At 35.8% G+C, this 20621-nt stretch overlaps 1 protein-coding gene across 2 annotated transcripts in view; it reads left to right on the plus strand.

The window, feature by feature from the left end:
- LOC148945810 (transducin beta-like protein 2) overlaps positions 1 to 20621 on the plus strand; it is a 208088-nt gene that overhangs the window by 29499 nt on the left and 157968 nt on the right. Inside the window, exon 3 of one of the 2 annotated variants that reach the window (XM_089098104.1) lies at positions 1957 to 5904. The exons of the other annotated variant lie outside the window; for it this stretch is intronic. Coding sequence (XP_088954230.1) covers positions 1957 to 3299 — 1343 coding nt within the window. The 3' untranslated portion in view covers positions 3300 to 5904. Of the gene's footprint in view, positions 1 to 1956; positions 5905 to 20621 lie in introns of those variants that run through there. 2 annotated transcript variants of the gene reach the window in all.

The following is a 20621-nucleotide window of genomic DNA, read 5'->3' on the forward strand; positions in this document are numbered from 1 at the left end:
CCTCATATACGTAATCATTTCTGTTCTTTTTAAGTTTTAATGTTGCTCCTTACATTTTTTAAATAATGCTGGGAAATCCGTCGCCCCCTTCATAGGAATGTCCCTTCCCCCAAGGAAACATCCTCCATGGAAAGATTCTCCCCCGTAACCCCTACTCCGACGCCCCTCCCCCAACAAGAAAAAAAATTCCTCCTGAAAACGCCTGGATACTTCCCAATAACCACATACTATATGTAAACAATGGGCAAAATATATAACTTGCAGCCCTTCCCCCAGGAGCTTTGGGGGATTAAGTCATCCTCAAAGACATATTAATTAGATTGTCGACTATGCTGAACGAAATGCCTATCTCAAAATTTTGATTAGGTTACTTCGGGAAATAAATGAGCGTTGGAGGGGGCCAAGTTGCCCTCCAATTTTTTCGGTCACTTAAAAAGGGCACTAAAACTTTAAATTTTTGTTCGAATGAGCCCTCTCACGATTTTCTAGGACTAGGCTTCTGGATCGATACGATCACCCCTGGAAAAAAACACGCATCCGTGATCTTTCTTCTGGCAAAAAATACAAAATTCCACATATTTGCAGATAGGAGCTTGAAACTTCTATAGTAGGGTTCTTGGATACGCTGAATCTGATGGTGTGATTTTTCATTAAAGTTCTATGACTTTTAGGGGTTGTTTTCTGCTTTTTTTTTTAAATAAGGCAAATTTTCTCAGGCGTGTGAGCTTGGATAGATAAAAATAAACATCAAGAAACTTATATAATTCATATCAACATTAAAATATCATACTTTTGATGTATATCCTGGTATCAATATTCCGATTTTTAGAGTTTCGGTTACTATTGAGCCGAGTCGCTCCTTACTTACAGTTCGTTACCACAAACTGTTTGATATCTATTGATTTTGAACTGTTTGACCACTCTATGGTTTCTCGTGGAAAGGGTGATATTTTGCCATCCATGGCGACATAGTTGATCAACAACCTGTTCTGGCGAGACATTAAACGATTCACAATTAAAAATCGTTCTTTGTCAATTTTGTTGGTAAAATACAAGCGGGAAATTTTTAAGATGACTATCATAGGGGACTTTTTTTTACAATTTAGAAGAGAAAAAAACAATTAATTTGTCATAGAGATCTCGTACATATTGTTAACTTGATATCTTGCCTAAAATAAGACATTGAGAAGATACTTTCTTTTGAATTGCCTCTCTTTTTCCTCCATAGGGCAGTGAATAAATCTTGTTGGGTTTTATGGAAAAGTTCATAATTTGATCAGACTGTTTAAAGGTTTATAAACAGTGAAAATTACAGAAATATACTCGAGTTTAATTGAAAATAGTAAAACAATGTTTTAAGATCAACAGTTGCTGATAAACAAATCTGTTCCCGCGATTGCTGATCAACAGTTTGTTCGCCAGAAAAGGCCCATTGGCTAAAACTTATGCTTAAAAGTAAAAGTCTGGGGGATCGGGTTGCCGATCCGCACAGTTTGGCAAGGAACTAAAGGTATGGGTGATCAGCATTTTTATCAGGACTTAAAGAAAAGAACTCATAGATTTGAAATTCCAGAATTTTATGTATTTCATCATTTTTCTCCTCTCAAAAACTACCATGGTGAGTTTCAAGGTTCACACTTCCGTGGACAATGAACTTGGACATTTTGAAGGATAAGTGACTTGCTTTTTTACTCACTTTTTTATTCAGCAGAAATAATTTTTATTTGATTGACAAATTTAAAGGAATAGTTAATTTTTAAAATTCTATGCTTTGCCTTTAACCCCCTCCCATTCCAAGCTTATATCTCCGCATGTGCAGATGCTAGGTAGATCCAGCAGAGCTAAATGATCTTTCTATTTCCTATCTCTTTAAGGATTTTTTTCCAAATAGGCCGAACTAATCATACTTTTACATCTCTTGCTTTGTTTGATTAATAGACAGTTATTTTCTATCAGTTGTCACACATGAAGTTGACAGAACATCATCGGACTGTCAAAGTGATGAGTCACTGCATGAGCATCAATTAGAAGAGAAAGAGACACATCAGCCGGAACTTCCAGATACAAATGTTGAATCCTTTGAAAGAACTGTCGCCCGACTCTCCCGTCGACAGAGAAAAAATCGTCAAGAACGTGAAAAACAGAGGGAGAAGCAGCGCGAAGAGACGGTGATTCCTGTAATAGTCGAGTCTAAAGAGAAAAAGAAAAGGAAACGAGTTCGAAAAATTCATTTTGGAGGATCTGTACTCACTGAAGAGCAGATCTACCCCTTTTTCAGAAGTTATGCACTGTCTGATCATGCTCTCTTAACTCTTGGATTCCCTTTAAAACTAGAAGATAATAAAGCAGTGATTTATAAAGCTGATTTGAAGCGTTTGATAAAAAAGAAATTGGACGTGAATGCAAATGAGTTTGTTCCCAGAAGACGAAGTTATAACACTAAAGATGGTGATATCCCACCTCCTCACACACCTTCCAGTGATGGTTCGAATGATGACTCAGATAATAGCATTGTTACTGATATAAGTGATACCAAATTCAAGTGTATAAGGTGTTCAAAGAATTTTACATATTCCGTCGCTACTGTTGATGAGTGCATTTATCATCTAGAAAAGTTTAAAGGATATGGTCCGTCATTAGGTGAATATAAATGCTGTGGTCGAGAAGCAAGATCGGAGGGTTGTAGTGTTGCAAAAGTTCATGTTTGGTCTGGACTACATATTGGATTTAATGGTCCCTTAAGAGGCTTTGTCCGCACTCTACCTAGAGAAAAGAGTGAACGCTTATCTATTTATGCTATTGATTGTGAAATGGTTTATACAACGGTCGGGAAAGAGGTTGCCCGAGTAACGCTTGTTGATATTCTTGGGAAAGTGGTTTATGATCATTATGTAAAACCTGAGAATGAAGTAATTGATTATGTCACAAGTTTTTCTGGAATCACTGAGAAACATGTTGAATCTGCAGAGAAATCGTTTGATGAAGTACAAAGTGATCTACTGAAACTGATCTTTTCTGATACCCTACTTATTGGACATGGTTTAAATAATGACTTACAAGTGTTGAAAATGATACATCCTCTGTGTCTTGATACATCTATTGTTTATACTCATCATAAAGGTCTACCGAGGCGTTATTCCTTGAAAGACCTTGCCAGATCAGTTTTAAACAAACCTATACAAAATTCAAAAGAAGGACATTGCAGTATTGAAGACGCTGTGACGTGTCTTGATTTAATGTTATTCAGAGTGTTACAGGACTATCCTTTGGATAATAGCGGATCTTCTGGGTCCCAGTAAGTTTTTTTCCCCATACTTCAGGGTCTGGAAACTATCAGAGTATAATTTTTATCGTAGTTTTGCATTATTTTTATTAAAAGATATCTCTATCGAAGTTCCTTAAGATCTGAGTGAGTTTCTGGTCCTTGATGTGTTTTTTCTTGTAATTTTAAGTTCGGACGTGTTTTATTGATGCTTAGGCAGAATTCCGTCCATATGACTTTTGCTCGAACGGAATTCATTCCATATTAGACCAAAATGCATAAGTCATAAATGCAACATGCCTACAAGTTGGCATCAGCAGTTTAGACAGCTGTTTTGTTAGAAACATGTAAAATGACATATTTTGAAGATTTTTAGGTTCATTGCTACTTGAACAGGCTACTAAAAACATCAAAACATAGGTATTTTTTATATACCTCCAAACCAGGAGAGGGTATGTGCCCCCCTCATTACCATGACATTCTTTCCTTTTTTTGTTCTACCATATTTTCATATCTTGCCTCTCATTAAAACTGCTCGGCTTTTTGCACTTGTCTTGGTTTCTTCTGAACAAAGAAAAAACAACAACTGAAATCTCAGAATTGAGGTTTTAACCAGTATTTAAACCAGATTATTCTCAGTAGGCTTCGAAAAAAGATATTTTTATAATAATTGCGCATAGGGAGACGAAGGACTTCCCTAATCTCATGAAAAAATTTTCTGATGTCCCGAAAACTCATATTTTTTGTTTTACCACATTTCCGTTTATTCATTTTCATTAGAACCTATCCAGGTTGCCCTTCCTCTCTCCCAACTAAAACTTGTCTAAAATGTATATTATTCAGATTCTTCATCCCCCTTCCCCTAAGGTCGGACTCGTGTGCACCGTATATATCAAATTCCTAGTTTGATGTAGAGATAAGTAATTTCCTTAATTCGCCCAGAACGCATTATATTATATACCTAACCTAACCCCCTCTGTATATTAAATATTTAATTAAATACACATGTATCCTAGTTTTTCTCACTATTAATAAGCTAATTATAAACGATTGCAGACAGATAAACTGGTTTTTCTCAGATGAAACAGCAAACTTCTTGAGTGTATTCGGGATAATACACAAGTACCAAAATTATTATCTAGGCAAGGCTTATTTGGGAGGGGGGGGGGGGGGGGTTCCAAGGGTTGAACCCCCTTGCCCGAAAATTTTCATGCATTTTTGAAAGTTTTTACCCCCCCCCCCCCCCCCCACCACGCTGAGCAAAATTCTGTATACGTCCTTGTGTCCAGGATATAAGATCCTTCTCCAAATACAATAATAATAAGCTGAATACCGATGGTAACTTACCATGTTCCTCTAATAATTTAACATGAGTATTTTAAAGCTGTGATTTTAGTTACTAGTTTTGATAGCGAGATTTTATTGCTTCGTTTTTTTGTTATTATTTGTTTCATATTGTGAATTGGTCAATGTTTTTTGCAGCTGTTTTGTACCTTATCTGATCCTAATAGTTTTGTTATGTATTCACAAAAGTATGACAGTTGTTAATGCTTGTGTCTCGAGTTATTAAAAAACGAAGTAAAGTGTTAAGTATTAGGTAACAAACAAGGACAAAATTTTTTAATGAAATGGCTGGCTTGAGAATTTGAAAAAGGAGCCATGTGGCCAATGCTTGTATGCAGAAACTTACTTGGGGAGGGGGAGTTTAACAGACGAAATAATAGGTGAATTGGTTGGAGATATATATTTTTAAGGAGTCGAAAAAAAACGCGAGATTTGAGTGGGAGAACGCCGGCTTTGAAATTTAAAATCGGTCACGGGTACATACGCAGATACGCTTTTGGCGACTTGGAATTTAAAAAACGAAAAAACATGTGAATTTTATGCATTTACAGTTTTTAAGAAGAACAGCTTGAAATTTGGGGATGGCTGTGTGAGGCCAAAAACTGTGCGCGTCTACTGTGTTATATTTTTAATTGTGATTCGGCTTGACCCTGCTAAATTTGTGGATCATGGCCTTACTCTGTTTTCCAGTATCCCAATTGATGTCCAAGAAAATGCGGGTTTCTATCTTTCTAAGTTTGTCTTATAATGGCTGAATTCTAATAATGGCCGAAAATACATTTTTTAACGATCTCGACACTATGCTCAGACCCCTGGTAAAACTGCTGATACCACCCCCAAAGGTTTGACGTTACTGCATCTATTCAAATATGTGCAGGTGTAATTACACACACCCCCCCTCTCAACTAAATTTTTTTTTTTTTTTCATGGGTTGGAATTACTCTTCCATAAATGAATGTCTTTGAATTTGAATTATTGCAGCTAATAGGTGAAACGATCCGCTAACTTACAATGTTTTATGGATTAATTTTTATTATAGAACATTCTCATGAGAATTTTCCAGCTGATGCTACCATAGCATCTCACTTTAGTCTTTTGTACAATGGAAAACTTTTTTGTCCTCAAAATGAACAAAGCTACTGAAACACTTGCTATTTTCACTTTTTCTTCCACAAATTTTAACATACTGTTATAAATCTTGCACTCCTATTTAGTTTAAGATCTAAGCGGGCCTGGAGTATCTATGTATTTATGTATTTCCAAAAAAAACATTGGGCTATAGAAAAAAACAAACAAAACATAAACATAACAAAACCAACACAAAAACACAAATAAATTAAAAAGAAAAAACGTACTTTTATATGAATCTTCACGAAAATATTTATAAAGAGATACATCTTTCACGATGTATCATCACCCGATGTATGTTGACATATGTGAATTTATTCAAGGCTAAGGATTTGGATTATGTATAGGGGGGTGTTTAATTAATTTCTTGTGGTTTCAACTTACATTCATACAAATCTTTCGTACAAAAAAAAGGTTATGTACGTTATTCCCAAAACTGAGCTGTTTCAAAGTTTCTGGTGTTTGGAGCCAGCATTTATAATATACATATTCCACAGCTCTGATAACAAAATTTGACTTGTAGACTAAGTGTACCTTGATTCCAATACTTCAATACGTTAGCAATAAGTTGTGAGTTATTTTCTACTTTTAAAAATAATTTAATTTGACAGTGCAAATTTTGTTTTACCCTATATTTCTAAAATGTAGTTCGAAGTTTTATTGTTCTTTCATTGCTCCATTTTTTTCTTTAGTGTTTTAATTTTTCAAAATTATTTAATTTTGTTGTGTTGTATATATGTTTTTAAAGATTTTTAAAATGTGAATTACTAATTTTGTTGTAAGGCTTGTTTCAGACAAATGGGGGACAAACATTACTGCTGCTAGTAATGATAAAGCACACTTTACAAAGCTGTTTTTTCAATTGAAATTTTCAGATTAGGTGGACTGGGTGAAACAACTCCGATTACTCAGTGCGCTTAAATGAGATTAGGATTAGGAGAATTACTAGGAGATTAGGAGAAGAACTGAAGTATGTGGACCATGAGGGTTTCCAAGACAGAGTTGTCAAACTGAGACTAAACCAAGCGAAATAAAAACTTGATATTTTTTCCATATAATTCATCAAGGCCAAACCTCAGGGTTACAAGGTATAAATCCCCCTCCGAGATATGAAAAGGTGAATAAAAATACGCGATTTTTGGTGATATAATGGCTGGAAAGACATATAAATGGCCTCATATTTCAGTTCCCTCCAATCGAATTCCCGGGCTTTGTCATTTATGAAATGGTTATTGTTGTCTAAAAATGGAATGTTGATAGAATAATGGATAATTTATCAGAATTGTTTTAAAGTTTCTCTTTCATGTTAGTCTACTATAAATTCGATTTTACGAAAAGATTGGTGGAAAAAAATCGTCTTTTAAGGGTTTGGCCTCAATTGCTGGTTTTGCTATAGTTTGTTTTTAAATTGGCATATAAAAAATTATAGATAAATATACCGAATTTAGATGCATCTGTTCCTAGAAGTAGTAGTGGCTGACGGCCACTTAGTCTGACGAAGCCTAAAGTGCTGCAGCTATTAAAATATATCGAAAGAGTTAAGGGGAGTAGATGTGTCTGTTTCTAGAAGTAATAGTAGTTGACGGCCACTTAGTCCGAAGCCTAAAGAGCTGTTATTCTTTAAAACAAAAAAATTCAAAAGATTTACCGGTAATAGATGATGAAGCCGAAGGCGCTGCGACTTTTTCAAAAATATCGAGAGAGTTACCGGCAGTAGATGCATCTGTTCTTAGAAGTAGTAGGCTAACGGCCACTTAGTCTGATCAAGCATAAGGTGCTGTAATTATTGGAAAAATATCGCAAGAGCTACTGACAGTAGATGCACCTCTTCCTAGAAGTAGTAGTGGCTGAAGACCACTTAATCTGATGCGCTAAAGCCTAAGGCGCTGCAATTATTAAAAAAATTTATTATCGCTTGTGCAGGCTATTTGCTTTTTCTGAAGTTTTACCCTGTTTTTATTGTCTTTTGAGCCTTTTCTGTTTCTTTTTTTTTGTCTATGTTCGTGTAGTAAGAATATTTTTGAACTGTACTAAAATTCTGACGGAAAACTGTCTCTCTGATTTGATATAAACCGTATCTTTTTTTTTTTGTTAAAAAAAAATAAAATTGTATTTAGTTTAGGTTTACTCTCCATGCATTATAAAATATAATTAGGTATCAAAAGGCCGTATACACTGTTATTGTCCAACCACGTAAATTTCCACGTAAATTCCAACCACGTAAATTTCTCATGGTTTTGGACGGATTCTCCACTTGAATAAAAACTGGACCACAGTTGGGAAATTTGGGACCAGAGTTGTAGCCCCGTATTGGAGTCTTAAGATACGTCAGGTTACTAGGATTTGCAGTACGGTAACAGGATGGATAGAGAAGGAATTATTTAAACAAACTGGGGAGCAAATATTACTTCTGGAAGCTTTTGGATGACAATCTTGAATTTAGCCAAATATTTTTGCACTAACAACAGTGTGATCTTTTCCTGGCGTTTAGTCTTTAGACAACGCGAAGTTAGAAAACAATTCTTACTTCATAATATGCAGAATAATTGTAGCCAACACATTTTGCGTGATGACCCGCTATACTTTACCCCCAGCCCTAATGTGCAAATACATAGCACAAATTATATATTTCCCGTCACTTCCGGTATCATATTCCTCAGGTATTAACGTAAATTTGAAGTTGAAAACCTAAATCACAAACACGTAATTCCTTCATTCCAATCCATCCTGGGGAATCCAACCTCTTTACCCCCCACAGGCTCCTCAGCAAGTGTTTACCCCTCCCAAACAGGCTCCTTAGTAGGCACCTACCAGGGAATGCTTTTAGGGAGGGGAGGATAATAAAATAATTTTGGAGGGCTGATAATTCAGAAAAATAATTTAACAAAGAATTTGCTTACTGTAAGAAATATTAGGAGTAATGGATTCTCAGATCTTTTAAACTTTACACTCGACTGTGTTTTGTTGCTGTTGTTCCCTCTCCCTTAGAATTAATCCTGTATTTATCTGAAGGCTTAATGAGAGTTGGACATTTGGCATTAAAATGCACCCTTTGAGGCATCTCCCCTCCTCCCTAACTACAAAAACTATCAGAGAACCCCATTGTAGAGGTTTAAAGCCTTTATAGATAGCTAGTATTTCAAGATTTCAAGATCATGTATTTCAAGAGCCATATACACACAAAAATTTATGAAAAATAAAGAAATAACCAACAGAACAAATTACAAAGCACACAGAAATAATACATAGCGAAAAAAAATACCTAATGGTAATTTAACAAGAAAATAATTGTAATTCTATATAATAATTAATTGTGTAAAGTTTTCGTTCTTTCTAAGCTTTTATCTATGTGCATATCAAAACGAAATATTGTGGTTGGATTACTACTTTGTAAAATACCAGGAAGCAGCAAAACAATTCCATGTAAGTATTTTTCCCTTAAATCGAAGAACACCGGGCTCTTCCGGAGCAAATAGTCCAAATCTTCGTCCTCATCTTTACAAAGAGGACACATATACCGCCCTTCCGGATCAACTATCTTTTTGTCGAACACCTTTTGCCTGCTCTGGATTGGAAAGCAATTCGCCCTAAGCTGAATCCATCGACGAATATATGTAAATATTTGAAATTGTAAAAGAACAGGGAATTTACATAAGACAGTGAAATTTGTTTAGATTTTAAAAATACTCTATACAGGAGTGGGACTGTCCCTTCATCATCCCCTCTTACGCATAATTGTCGTAGAAACTTCGGAGGATGCTCACTCGATCAGAAATTGAGAGTGCTGGTCCTTTTTTATAAGTTGAAAGTGATTAGAGACCAATTAGCCGCGGGGGGGGAGGTAAGCACCCAGCCCCTTCCGTTTCATAAAAGCCCTGCTAAAAAATAAGACATCAGTTTGAATAATGTGAAAGGCCAAACACTTATAAATGTACAATATTAAATGTCGCTTCTTTATGATAGAAATAACAACAGTCAGTAGAGACTTACGGTTTATCCGCACTATGCATTTGTTTACACAGATGCGATCTTTTGATACATTTTTTCTTATTTTGTTTTATAAAATAAGTTAAATTGCTTTACTTATTTTCTTCCAACAGTTTGTGTGTAATAATTAGAAAACACTAAAAATATTGCAATTTTATGGCAATGTTTTTTTTTGTCGGACTACAATTCGTTTTTAGAGAAAGTGATTTTGTCTCGTATTCTAGTCCGATAGTTTTTTTTTATTTCGGTGAACTTTTTCTTGTCTTGAAATCTTGTGTTTATCTTAATTTGTAAAAATATATTTGGAAGTAGTATATATTTTTCTGTCAATTTGTAAGTTTCTAAAATAAACGTAATGAATTAGAATGTTTTTTTTTCTTTTAAATGTATTTTCGCAGGAGACAACATCAGTGACGCGTTTCTATGAAATTGTTGCTCCATGGATCAACTGTTTGTGGTAATGAAATGAGAGCAAGGAGCAACACATGTCAGTAGAAAACGAACCTGTAAAAACTTAAAGTCTGGTAGCGAGTGTTATATATGTTATTGTGCATGTCCGAAATACCTTTTTCTTTCCTTGGATTTAGTCAGCGTTGCCATTCAACCTTTTCAATTTAATGGAAGGTTTAATGATGACAGGTTATGTTAGATTAGGTTTGGTTAGCTTATGTTGTTAACCCATTTCTGATATTTATAACCAAATTTAAGCTAACTTTTAATTTAAGCTAAATTTAAGTTTGCATAACACTGAAGAAGCTGGTTCGCAAACCTAATTGAATCCAAGCAGAGAAAAAGGAATTTCAGATATTCGGGGAACTCATCAGGTTTTTCGTCGATTTCCTGTGGAGCACCTCAAGGGACTAAATTAGGTCATTTAGAATTTTTAATTGTTTTTAATAATGTTTTACCTAGTTTTGGCACCTCTTTTAAATTTGCGGATGATTTGATATTACTGAACCTTTGTCAAACATCTAATATTTTGAATGTTACACTCGACTCATTCATTAACAATTTAAAGAATGATCATGACAATGTTAAACTCAACTTCAGCATGTCCAAAAGCTGTTTCATGCTATTCTATTTTTTTTATAAAATATACCCCCTATCAATAATTACCTTTGCATACCAAATTTAAATACGATTAAACTGCTTGATGTGCAGTTGGACAACGACCTTAAATGGAACTCCCACATTTCCCACTTATTTAAATCTGGTAGTTTTCTCCTTAAATCTTTCTCCCTTCACAAATGGTTCTCAATATCAACCCAAAACCTTAAATAATTTATTTTTCTTATTAAAGACCCTGTCTGGAATATGCTTGCCCTGTCTGGCACCCTGGGTTGACCAAAGACTAATGTTCTTAAATTGAAAGTATTCAAAAAAGAGCAATACAAATTATACTGGGGACGTCCTATACTACATACGATGAAGGATTGGCTAGACTTGAACTTACTACATTGGAATCACGACGTCACATCCTTACCATTAACTTTGGTCACAAGTGCCTTAGTTCTGACTATCATCGACGTTTTCTCCCTCCCTTTAAAGGAAATCCCCCAACCCTTCCTAATACAAGACTCAACGCTCGTAGAGCTCCAAATACCCAATTGGACCTGTGTCCCCAAATATTGACCATGAGGTACAAACCATGATGAACCTTTTGATTCCAACCTGGTTCTTATTTAGTTTCTGTTCTGTCGTTGGCAAGTAAACTTAAGGTGCGATTTTCGTTTTTTTTTCTTTTCTTTCTTTTTTGTTAAGCACTGAGGACGACTCGGCGGAGATCCTTGTCGAAATATTTGCTTATTTTTTCTTCTTCACAGTTCACCACTGGCTGACCAAATCCTCGTTTTTTCACCCTTTTTGATATTCTTTTTGTTATTTTCTTTCCTCTCTGAGCTTCATTTGTCATGTATAGCCAGTGCTATAGCATACGTAGCTTAACCTAGGTACCTCCCCCCTAACCCCAAAAACAACAGTTTAAATATCGTATACGCAATGCAAACCACGCTATGCATTCCATTACTCTATAGTGGGGTCTTGAATTAACCCCTCAAAAACGGGTTTTCGTGACTGGTTTCCTTGTAAAGGCCCATATAATGGGAAAGTACCGTGATTTTTTTGGCAAAAAATTGTAATATTTGCAATAATGATGGTGCGGCAGGGGGCGGAAAAGTATATCCCCCCCCCCCCCCCGAGAAAAAACCTAACTCTGGTTTGGTGGAATTAGTCACTTAAAGAATTATTCCCCACTTTTAAATCCTTGTTTCTTTTGTTGTCCACAAAAGCAACAAAAGTTGCTTTTGTTTTCCAATTTTTGGCTGTTAACTGCTTTCTAGTCCTTTACAGTTTTCTGAATTGCTAGAAAATACGTGATCAGTTAGTTAGTCCTTAGGTAATAGTAGCTACCGGAATTTTCACTTCTGCATTTCTCTTATTCAAAGGAATGCAGTGAAAGTACATCGGGTATGAAAGGACTTTAAAGGGGTTGAATGTGCTCTTGACCTTCATAACTCCAACGGTCTTGCGAATATTATATTAGAAGGTGTTTGATTTTACCATGGCTTTCTTTATGTCAACACTCCTTCTTAGGAAACGAAGCTCAACAAATTATCTTTATTTGCATAGTTTAGAATAATCAGGTGGGTTTAACGAATTCTACAGACTCGATTTCTGGATTCCTAAAAATATGTCCTGTCACAGTGGTGTCAATTCACGAAAATGTAGGGCGGACGGGCAAAAATGTATTTCAAAATCTATAGGGCCATTTTTTTTTGGGGGCAAATGACCTTGCTCCACACAATTGACGCCACTGGTCCTTCATTTTGCTGAAAAACAGGCTTCTTGCCAAACATTAATAGTTAATTTTCCTTTTTGACAAAATAAATGCTGAAAAAGAAAATGCAAATTTGATAATTAAATTGCATTTTTTTATATCTCTGTGACTTGTAACTAATTTTGTCAATAAATTGTATCTAATATTGTCAGTAAAATATTAATTGTATAATTTACTAGTTTAAATCCGTCAACCTATGGACAGGATAATTAGAAAAAATGGACAATATAGGTTAGAATATTCTTTAATTCATTACAGTGTCTTCACATTATCCCATCTACTCCTTCGTAGATCTTGTACAAGATAAACAAAAACTTAGTGTTTTGAATTAATTGTTTTAACACCTGAGAAAGGGATAAAAAGTAAGCTTTTTGATTCAACCGTCGATGTGTTATCGCTAATATTTCAATTACGAATTCAGTCAGTTCTTATTGGATAGGTCTACAGACCCTTTCAAGTTTATTCTGGGTAAGGAAGCTCTGAAATTCATTTCGACTGTGGAAATGTTACTGAATTAACGTTAAGTTAATCCCAGCAATAAGCTTGGCGTCAAAAGTATGGAAATTATTGCTCTCAGGGTGAGCTCAAAAGCACCTCATGTGTAAGAATCCAAGAATTTAAAAACAAAAGTAGGGGGAGAAACACTCGTTGTGGCACAGAAGCGCCGTTAAAACTTGAGGGTCCTACTCATGGCCATATCCGGGGGGTTAGGGGGTTTGACCCCCCCCCCCCCCCCCCCGAAATGTTTGTCTGACTCGTAAACACAACAAAAATGAATATGAACAATTTTTTTTTGCGTTTTTAAAAGTTTTTGGTACTCCTAGAATCCAGTAGTCACGCGATAAGTGAAGTTTCGTTAATACTAATAAAATGAAACAAAACAGGATAAACTATGCTTTGTTCAGAAACAAATTTGGGCTATATATTTGCACATTAGGGGGGGGGGGAGGTAAAGCACAGAATATATTAAATACGTAACCTAGTTCTCCTAGATACCTTTTAGTCCCCGTAAACCCCAAAAAACAAAAGTTTAAATATAGTTCCCGGAGTTAGAAACCCTTTGTTTATACAGCGTCTCATATGGAATTCCTGGTAATGCCTATCCGATCTTCGCAGTACAATTCTCACATGACTACTGGATTCTTAACAAGTATCGTTTTTTTGTACTCTCCCCCCCCCTCCCCGAAAAATTTAGTTTTTTGTAGGATTAAATAATAAAACACCTTTTTTCAACTGAAAGTAAGGAGCAACATTAAAACAAACAGAGATTGTTACGTGCATGAGGGGGGTTGTCCCCTCCTCAACAACCCGCTCTTTCCGCTAAAGTTCGAATTTTGTCCCAATTTTTAAGAGTGATTCTTGAACCATAAAGGCTGTTTATTTAGAATAATAAGATCATTCAGAAGTTCTAAAAAAAAAAAAACTTTAGTTTAAAGAGCGAGATATTGAGGAGGAGGCGACCCCTCATGCACGTAGTAATTTCTGTTCGTTTTAAGTTTTAATGTTGCTCGATGCTTTGAGTTGAAAAAAACTTGTTTATAATTTATTCTCTGATCGTTTTTAAAATAATGCTGGGAAATCCGGCTCCCCCTCTCTGGAAAAATCCCTTCCCCTATGACAAATTTCTTCATGGAAAGATCCTTCCAAGTAATGTCCCCCCCCTCCACCAGAAAAATCCCCCTGAAAACGTTTATATACTTCCCAATAACAAATACAATGCAATGGGCAAAGTTCATAACTTTCAGTCTGGCACGTACGCAGGGGGGCCTCTGGGCCCTCCCCCTCCTAAATCTCATGATTTTTTATTTTCCCATAATTTCTGATACTTTTCACAGAATAAGGATTTGCCCCCCCCCCCCAGCCCCCCGAAACAAATTCCTGCGTACATGTCTGATTTCAGCCCTTCCCTGGGGACTGTAGGGGGTTAATTCATCCTCAAAAACATAGTCATTAGACTTTTCGACTATGCTGAAAAAAATGGCTATCTCAAAATTTTGATCGGGTGACTTCGAGGAAAAATGAGCGAGGGAAGGGGGATAGCTGCCGTCCAGTATTTTCGGTCACTTAAAAAGGGCACTAAGGCTTTTGATTTCCGATCAAAAAGCTCTTTCTGAGCTTTTACGATCACTGGTTCGATATGATCACCTCTGAAAAAAAAAAAATAAATAAACACGCATCCGTGATCTTTCTTCTGACAAAAAATACAAAATTCCACATTTTTGTACAAAGGAGCTTGAAAACTCTACAGTACGGTTCTCTGGTATGCTGAATCTGATGGTGTGACTTTAATAAGATCACTTGATATTCTGGGGTTTTCCCCTTTTTCAAAAATTTGACAAATTTTCTCAGGCTCGTAACTTTTGATAGGTGCCATTAAATCTGGTGAATTTTACATACCATTATTTTGAATAATCATTAAAATTCGAGACTGTTTTTTACAGTTTCGGTTACTATTGAGCCACATCGCTCCTTACAGTTCGTTACCACGAACTGTTCGATTGACAAATTAAACAGAGATTTGGAAAATGGTAAAGAGTTTGATTTTGAAACTTACAAGGGATATAAAATTCTAAATCGCTTTGCAATGGTTGGTAAATTGGTGGATTAAACTCTTTGCAGAGCTCAATAGTAGTAATAGTGTTAAAGGTATGAGGGGTGATTGCGTAATTTGTCTTATCTCTAGCATGTACAAGAATATACACTACAGTTTCACGTGCACATTGTAAAAAGCGACCAATCCTTTTATACCTATAAAGCGGTCAAACACGTTTTGAGAGTATAGTCGAGATTGTATAAGACAATCAGACTATTTATTGCTATATATTTCATTTACACATGGAATTTCACAGGAATATGCAGTAGATTTTCACGTGGACATTTTAAAAAGTGGGCAAACCTATAAAGTGGTCAAACACGTTTTGAGAGTATAGTCGAGATTGTATAAGACAATCAGATTGGTTATTGCTATATATTTCAATTGCCCATGGAATTTCACAAGAATATGCAGTACAGTTTCACGTGGACATTTTAAAAAGCTGGCAAACCTATAAAGTGGTCAAACACATTTTGAAACTATAGTCAGGATTCTATAACACAACCAGACTGGTTTTTGAGGCAACACCCATTTTTTAGGGCCAATCAGAGACAGCGGAGGTTATTCTATATGTGATAACTTGATTGGTGATTGGATTCAAATAAAAGGAGTGATTTTCATTGCAGTTCATATTAGTAAGAGAATTGAATTCAGAGAGAATAGTTTATTTGAGAGGATATTAGTAGAGAAAATGAGTAGAGCATTTACACTATTGGCGATTGATGGTGGAGCCGGTAGCAGCAAAGATATACGAGTACCAAACGTGGCTGTGGAAATAACAGGAGGCTGTAGACTATGCCTTGAATGGGACGATATGTATACTAGATACGTGATATCATTAAGTAAATATAAAATGGAGGAGCAACTATGTTTTGCTGCGAAACTGAATATTGTGCAATATAAATAGACTTCCGGCAGCATTAGATGAGCTAGTGAAATATATCGATGAGAACAAAATGAATCATTGGTTATTATTGTTGTAATGCTCAATAAAAATGTTTCTTAATCAAGGGTATGTTTCTTTCATTAGTACACTATGAGATATTTTTAGAATAGAAAAAAAAAAATTCTGATTAGTCTGAAGGTGGTTGTGACAGAGTTAGGACTCAAAAAATGGATAAATCTGAGAGAGAGCGAATCATGGGGGATATAGTGCATATGGGAAAGCGATTGATTCTAGATGATGATTTTCTAGAGTTGTCTATTCAAAGGAAGATGTTTTCTCGGGGAATGGTTGTCGACATATTGAAAACTGTATCTCCATCATTGGACTATTGCATGAAGCTTTTACGTTGTGGTTCAAATGCATTTACACAATTTATTGATATATTAATCACGACACGGCAAAATGATATTGTGGATATGCTTTTAAACACTAGTTTAGAAATTTAGGACTTTTTTTTCATGAGAAAGATGGTGTTCAAGGATGATTTACTCCTCTGTCTCTCTCTCTCTCTATCCCACTCAATTTGTTGCTGTTGGTAGCTCAGTTTCATTGTGGCAGTGAGAGTGTCAACACATGAAAAAATGTTCCATACCTGTCCGCTTTGCATCTACACACTGGGGAGTTGGTCATACTGTGAGAAATAAAAAATGATTGATGGGTATGATGGAAAGTTCAGATTATTCAACCCATTTAAATTGCATAGATGATATGCTGTGCAAACTAAGGGTTGAAATTCCTGTCTTAAAGACGTGTGTGATTCTCATCCTAGAGATAATTTTTGTTTCAATTGCAACTATGATAAATGTCATCACTAAGAGATTACATATCATGGTATGGTTGGAAAGAATCCTAAGCGAGATTTTAGTTTATTGCTACGAGATTGGTATCGTCGTGGTTTTAGATTGTTCTGGGAGGAGGAGCCGGGTCAGCGATTAAATTGTTGGAACAACAAAAGAATATGGTTTCTACGTCATCGTTGTGAAGACAATGGGTGTTATGATTATAAGCCCACTGATTTTTATTTGGCTGTGACGGAATGTGATTCGCCACTTGAGGACACTGTTTTTGACATTGCTTCAAATAAGCAAATTGAAACATGTGAATTCTACAGAATGAATGAGAATAGTATCATTGACTATACAAATAGATGTGATAAGAGTAAAGTTACACTCTACTATAAAAAATATGAGCCAGACATTGCAACAAATTAGGATCAGTATACTGTGATTTCAGATAATCTACCTGCATTAGCTGTTCTCGACAAATACCAATACCTAGTAGAAGATGAAATATAAAGAATAGAAAAGTCGTTTTTATCATGTATATACATATTTTTCATTTATTAATAAAAAATTTAAAAAACAATTTTAGAACATGGTATTATTAAGACACAAAAATTAATATTAAAAAAGCGTGTACGTATATTTTCCACTAGAAAGTCGTTCAATCGAGGTATATGAACTTAGATGTCTAGAAACTGGTTGTAGATATAACTAAGACATCTGAACATGAAAAAGAGTAGTGCATGAAAGTCACATGTCTTAGTCGTTAAATCCTTTACTCTTCGTTGATTTTGAATAATAGTTTTCCCACTGCTTTCAATAAAGTTGCTGATGTATGGAGTGTAGAATTTATATGATAGGCCAAGAGGATAAAAAAATTCAATATTCATCACTGTTTGAAAGATGCAAAGCCAATGACCTGTCTTCAAAGTTGATGGACTACTATTAACAATGATTAGGGTATTGCTAACACTTGGCATTTTTCCAATGAAGTCCGATGGTGTGAAATAGGACTTGTATTGGGACATATATGGATCCATATTAAATACGTTGATTATTTGGTTTGTGTTCATGGTGCTAGGTCTAGTAGAACACTGCTGTCGGGTGGGATTTCCCAATAGGTTTCAAATTGACAAATTGACAAAATGATATTAGCGTGATACTCTCAGTCAAAGCATCGGCAAATGTACACTCTAAACGTACATTACCATTCACTTTGCACACAAGGCTAGATAGACCAAAAAAAATTAAAATCATGGGGGGATTCAGTCCAGGATCCAATGGCACTGCCACTCTTCACAAAGGCCAAAGCCAATTTTGATAGGATTTCTTCATTGATAAATGATGAATCGATTTAGCTACGAGAGCCGGTGGCAATGTGACGTTGATTGGTGATCGTATGGGGGACAAGAAGTTTAATATTTTTGTCATTGGCTCTTAGCTTTTCCACTGCCAATGCAACAGAGCTCATAATTTGTTGTTTTCGGACGTGGAGAATTGCCGATGTGATAATGACATTTGCATCGGGTGCTGCAGGAAGTGTTTATCTCAAAATGAAATTCGATGTGGCCAGTTGCAACTTTATGTCAATCTTGATATTGGGGGGTAGCCATTGGGATATATTGAATATCTCATGATTTAATTTTACAACTAAATGATATTCCTGGGTCACTGCAGTAGTCAACTCTCCTTCAGTATCAACACCTGATCGACATGCATATCCCAATGACTGTTCTCACAACTCTTTATATGCCTTTGGTGTCATCATCATAAATTGTCTGTAGTTTGCATAGTTGGATAAATTATTTCTAGTGCTCACCAATGTTCCATTAATAAATACATTAATTTGTTTGAACAGGGTGTGTAGAATACAGTTTTCGTAGGAGAGACCATCGGCAGCAGTTGGAGTTTTATTATCTTACTTTTCCTTCACTACAATATTTAAATCAAGAAATCTTGATGACGAATCAATAAAGTAGTCTTCATTGGAAAATATTTGAAAGTATATATTCTCCGAGAGCGGTTGTTGGGGGTGAAATTTTTCATAGTAGCCATACTTGATACTGACATCAACATTTTCAGCATTGAACAGATTCAATGAGGAACTGATTGATGGATGTGATTCCTTGTGGGGGATATAAGTCATCTTAAGAGAAGAAATCCTTCTTTGATCTAACAGTCTTTGTCTTTTTCTTCTGCTTATTGGTCTTCCTTGTTTTATTCCTAAAAGTTCTTGTTGATGTCCTTGGCTTCCCGCCTGGATGGAGACTGATGAGTTGATGACGCGCACGCATTCTTTTCAGTCCCTTCCCATTTTGCTGAGATTTTAATTGCTCACCAACGGCTCTTGCTGAAGATCTAATATTTTCCCTAACACTCCTTGAAATTCTTGCCTGACCCCCAGTCCTGTAGTGTTGAGGCATCAAAATTTGATGCAGCAGGTACAAGCTATTTTCTGGCAAGGGGTAGTGCAGAACGAAATAGCCTAGCAAACCAGCTACCAAGACCATAGCCATACATTGTAGTACGCCCCTTGTAGTAGTCCAATCCATTGCCTATTTGACGTGGACTCAGAGCACCAACATGACAATCGATATCGGGACAGACAAATGGAATTCTTCTATTGTTCATTTTAGGTGATGGTGCTGGTGTCGCCGACAATGGGTCGAAAATGACATGTAATCACTGCTAAGCCTTTTGTTATTGCTAGAGGATCACCCAATTCACTTCTTAGTGTTAACTGACATAGTTCCAAATACGAAGTGTTTTCAGGAACATACTGAAGATGCTTTATATTATAGTGATGAAGAAGTTCATGAGTTGTTTTTCGTTCAAGAACACGTAGGAGGGGGACCTTTGAATACCAACTCTCGATGTTTCAACAAAGGATGCATAGAAAAATATGCAAGAGTCCGAGGCGAAACCAGGTGGATAATCAGCAAAATAACTTGATCCATCCCGCAAACGGTGCCAGCGTTTTTCCCATTGATCATATTCTGTTTAAAGCCAAGAACGTCTCTCAGATTATCATTGAGAATAATTATTTCAGTTTCAACAGGTGAGGTAATGTAAATCCTATCATGTTCCAATGACTCAATAAAATGGAATGTACCATTCCTACGATATGAGATTTTTCTATTGATTGTACGACACAAATCTGTCATATCGTATTCAATATATTTCAATTTGACATGTGGATATTCGGTAGATTTAAGTGCTTCAACCCAATCATACTCGACAAAGAGTGACCAATCGAATAGTATAACTTTTATGTAATACACACGATCCTTTCTCAGGATTTCATAGGTATTTTTGAGAATACAATCGACAAGAGCCACTTCATACGCACCGTCAAATTTGATGGCGGGGGAGAGTTTCGTCCAAAAATCACTTGTCTTATTTAAGTCGTTGTAGAGAGGATCGGAAATGTTGGACATTAAAGTTACATAGAAAGCATTGGGCATTGTCAATATCTTCAACACCGATCCAAGAATAAAACTCAGAGTGGTATCCTAGCCACCGAACAAGTAACTGTTTCTTACCCCTGCGAGTACGAGTCTTTAATATCTTTTCAATTTGATATATTTCACTATTATTCTTAACTTTTTGTAGTACATAGTCATAAAAGCCGCCGTAAATTGTGAATAAAACCAGATGTATTTTTCAATATACAATATCTTGAAATTAAGTCGAATAGTTCTTATCAATCGTTCGGCCAATGCAGCCTTTATAGGACTATGACT

Source organism: Artemia sp. Qi Xiang Cuo, chromosome 12 (assembly GCF_049724085.1).
Source record: "Artemia sp. Qi Xiang Cuo chromosome 12, ASM4972408v1, whole genome shotgun sequence".
Classification (NCBI taxonomy): domain Eukaryota; kingdom Metazoa; phylum Arthropoda; class Branchiopoda; order Anostraca; family Artemiidae; genus Artemia; species Artemia sp. Qi Xiang Cuo.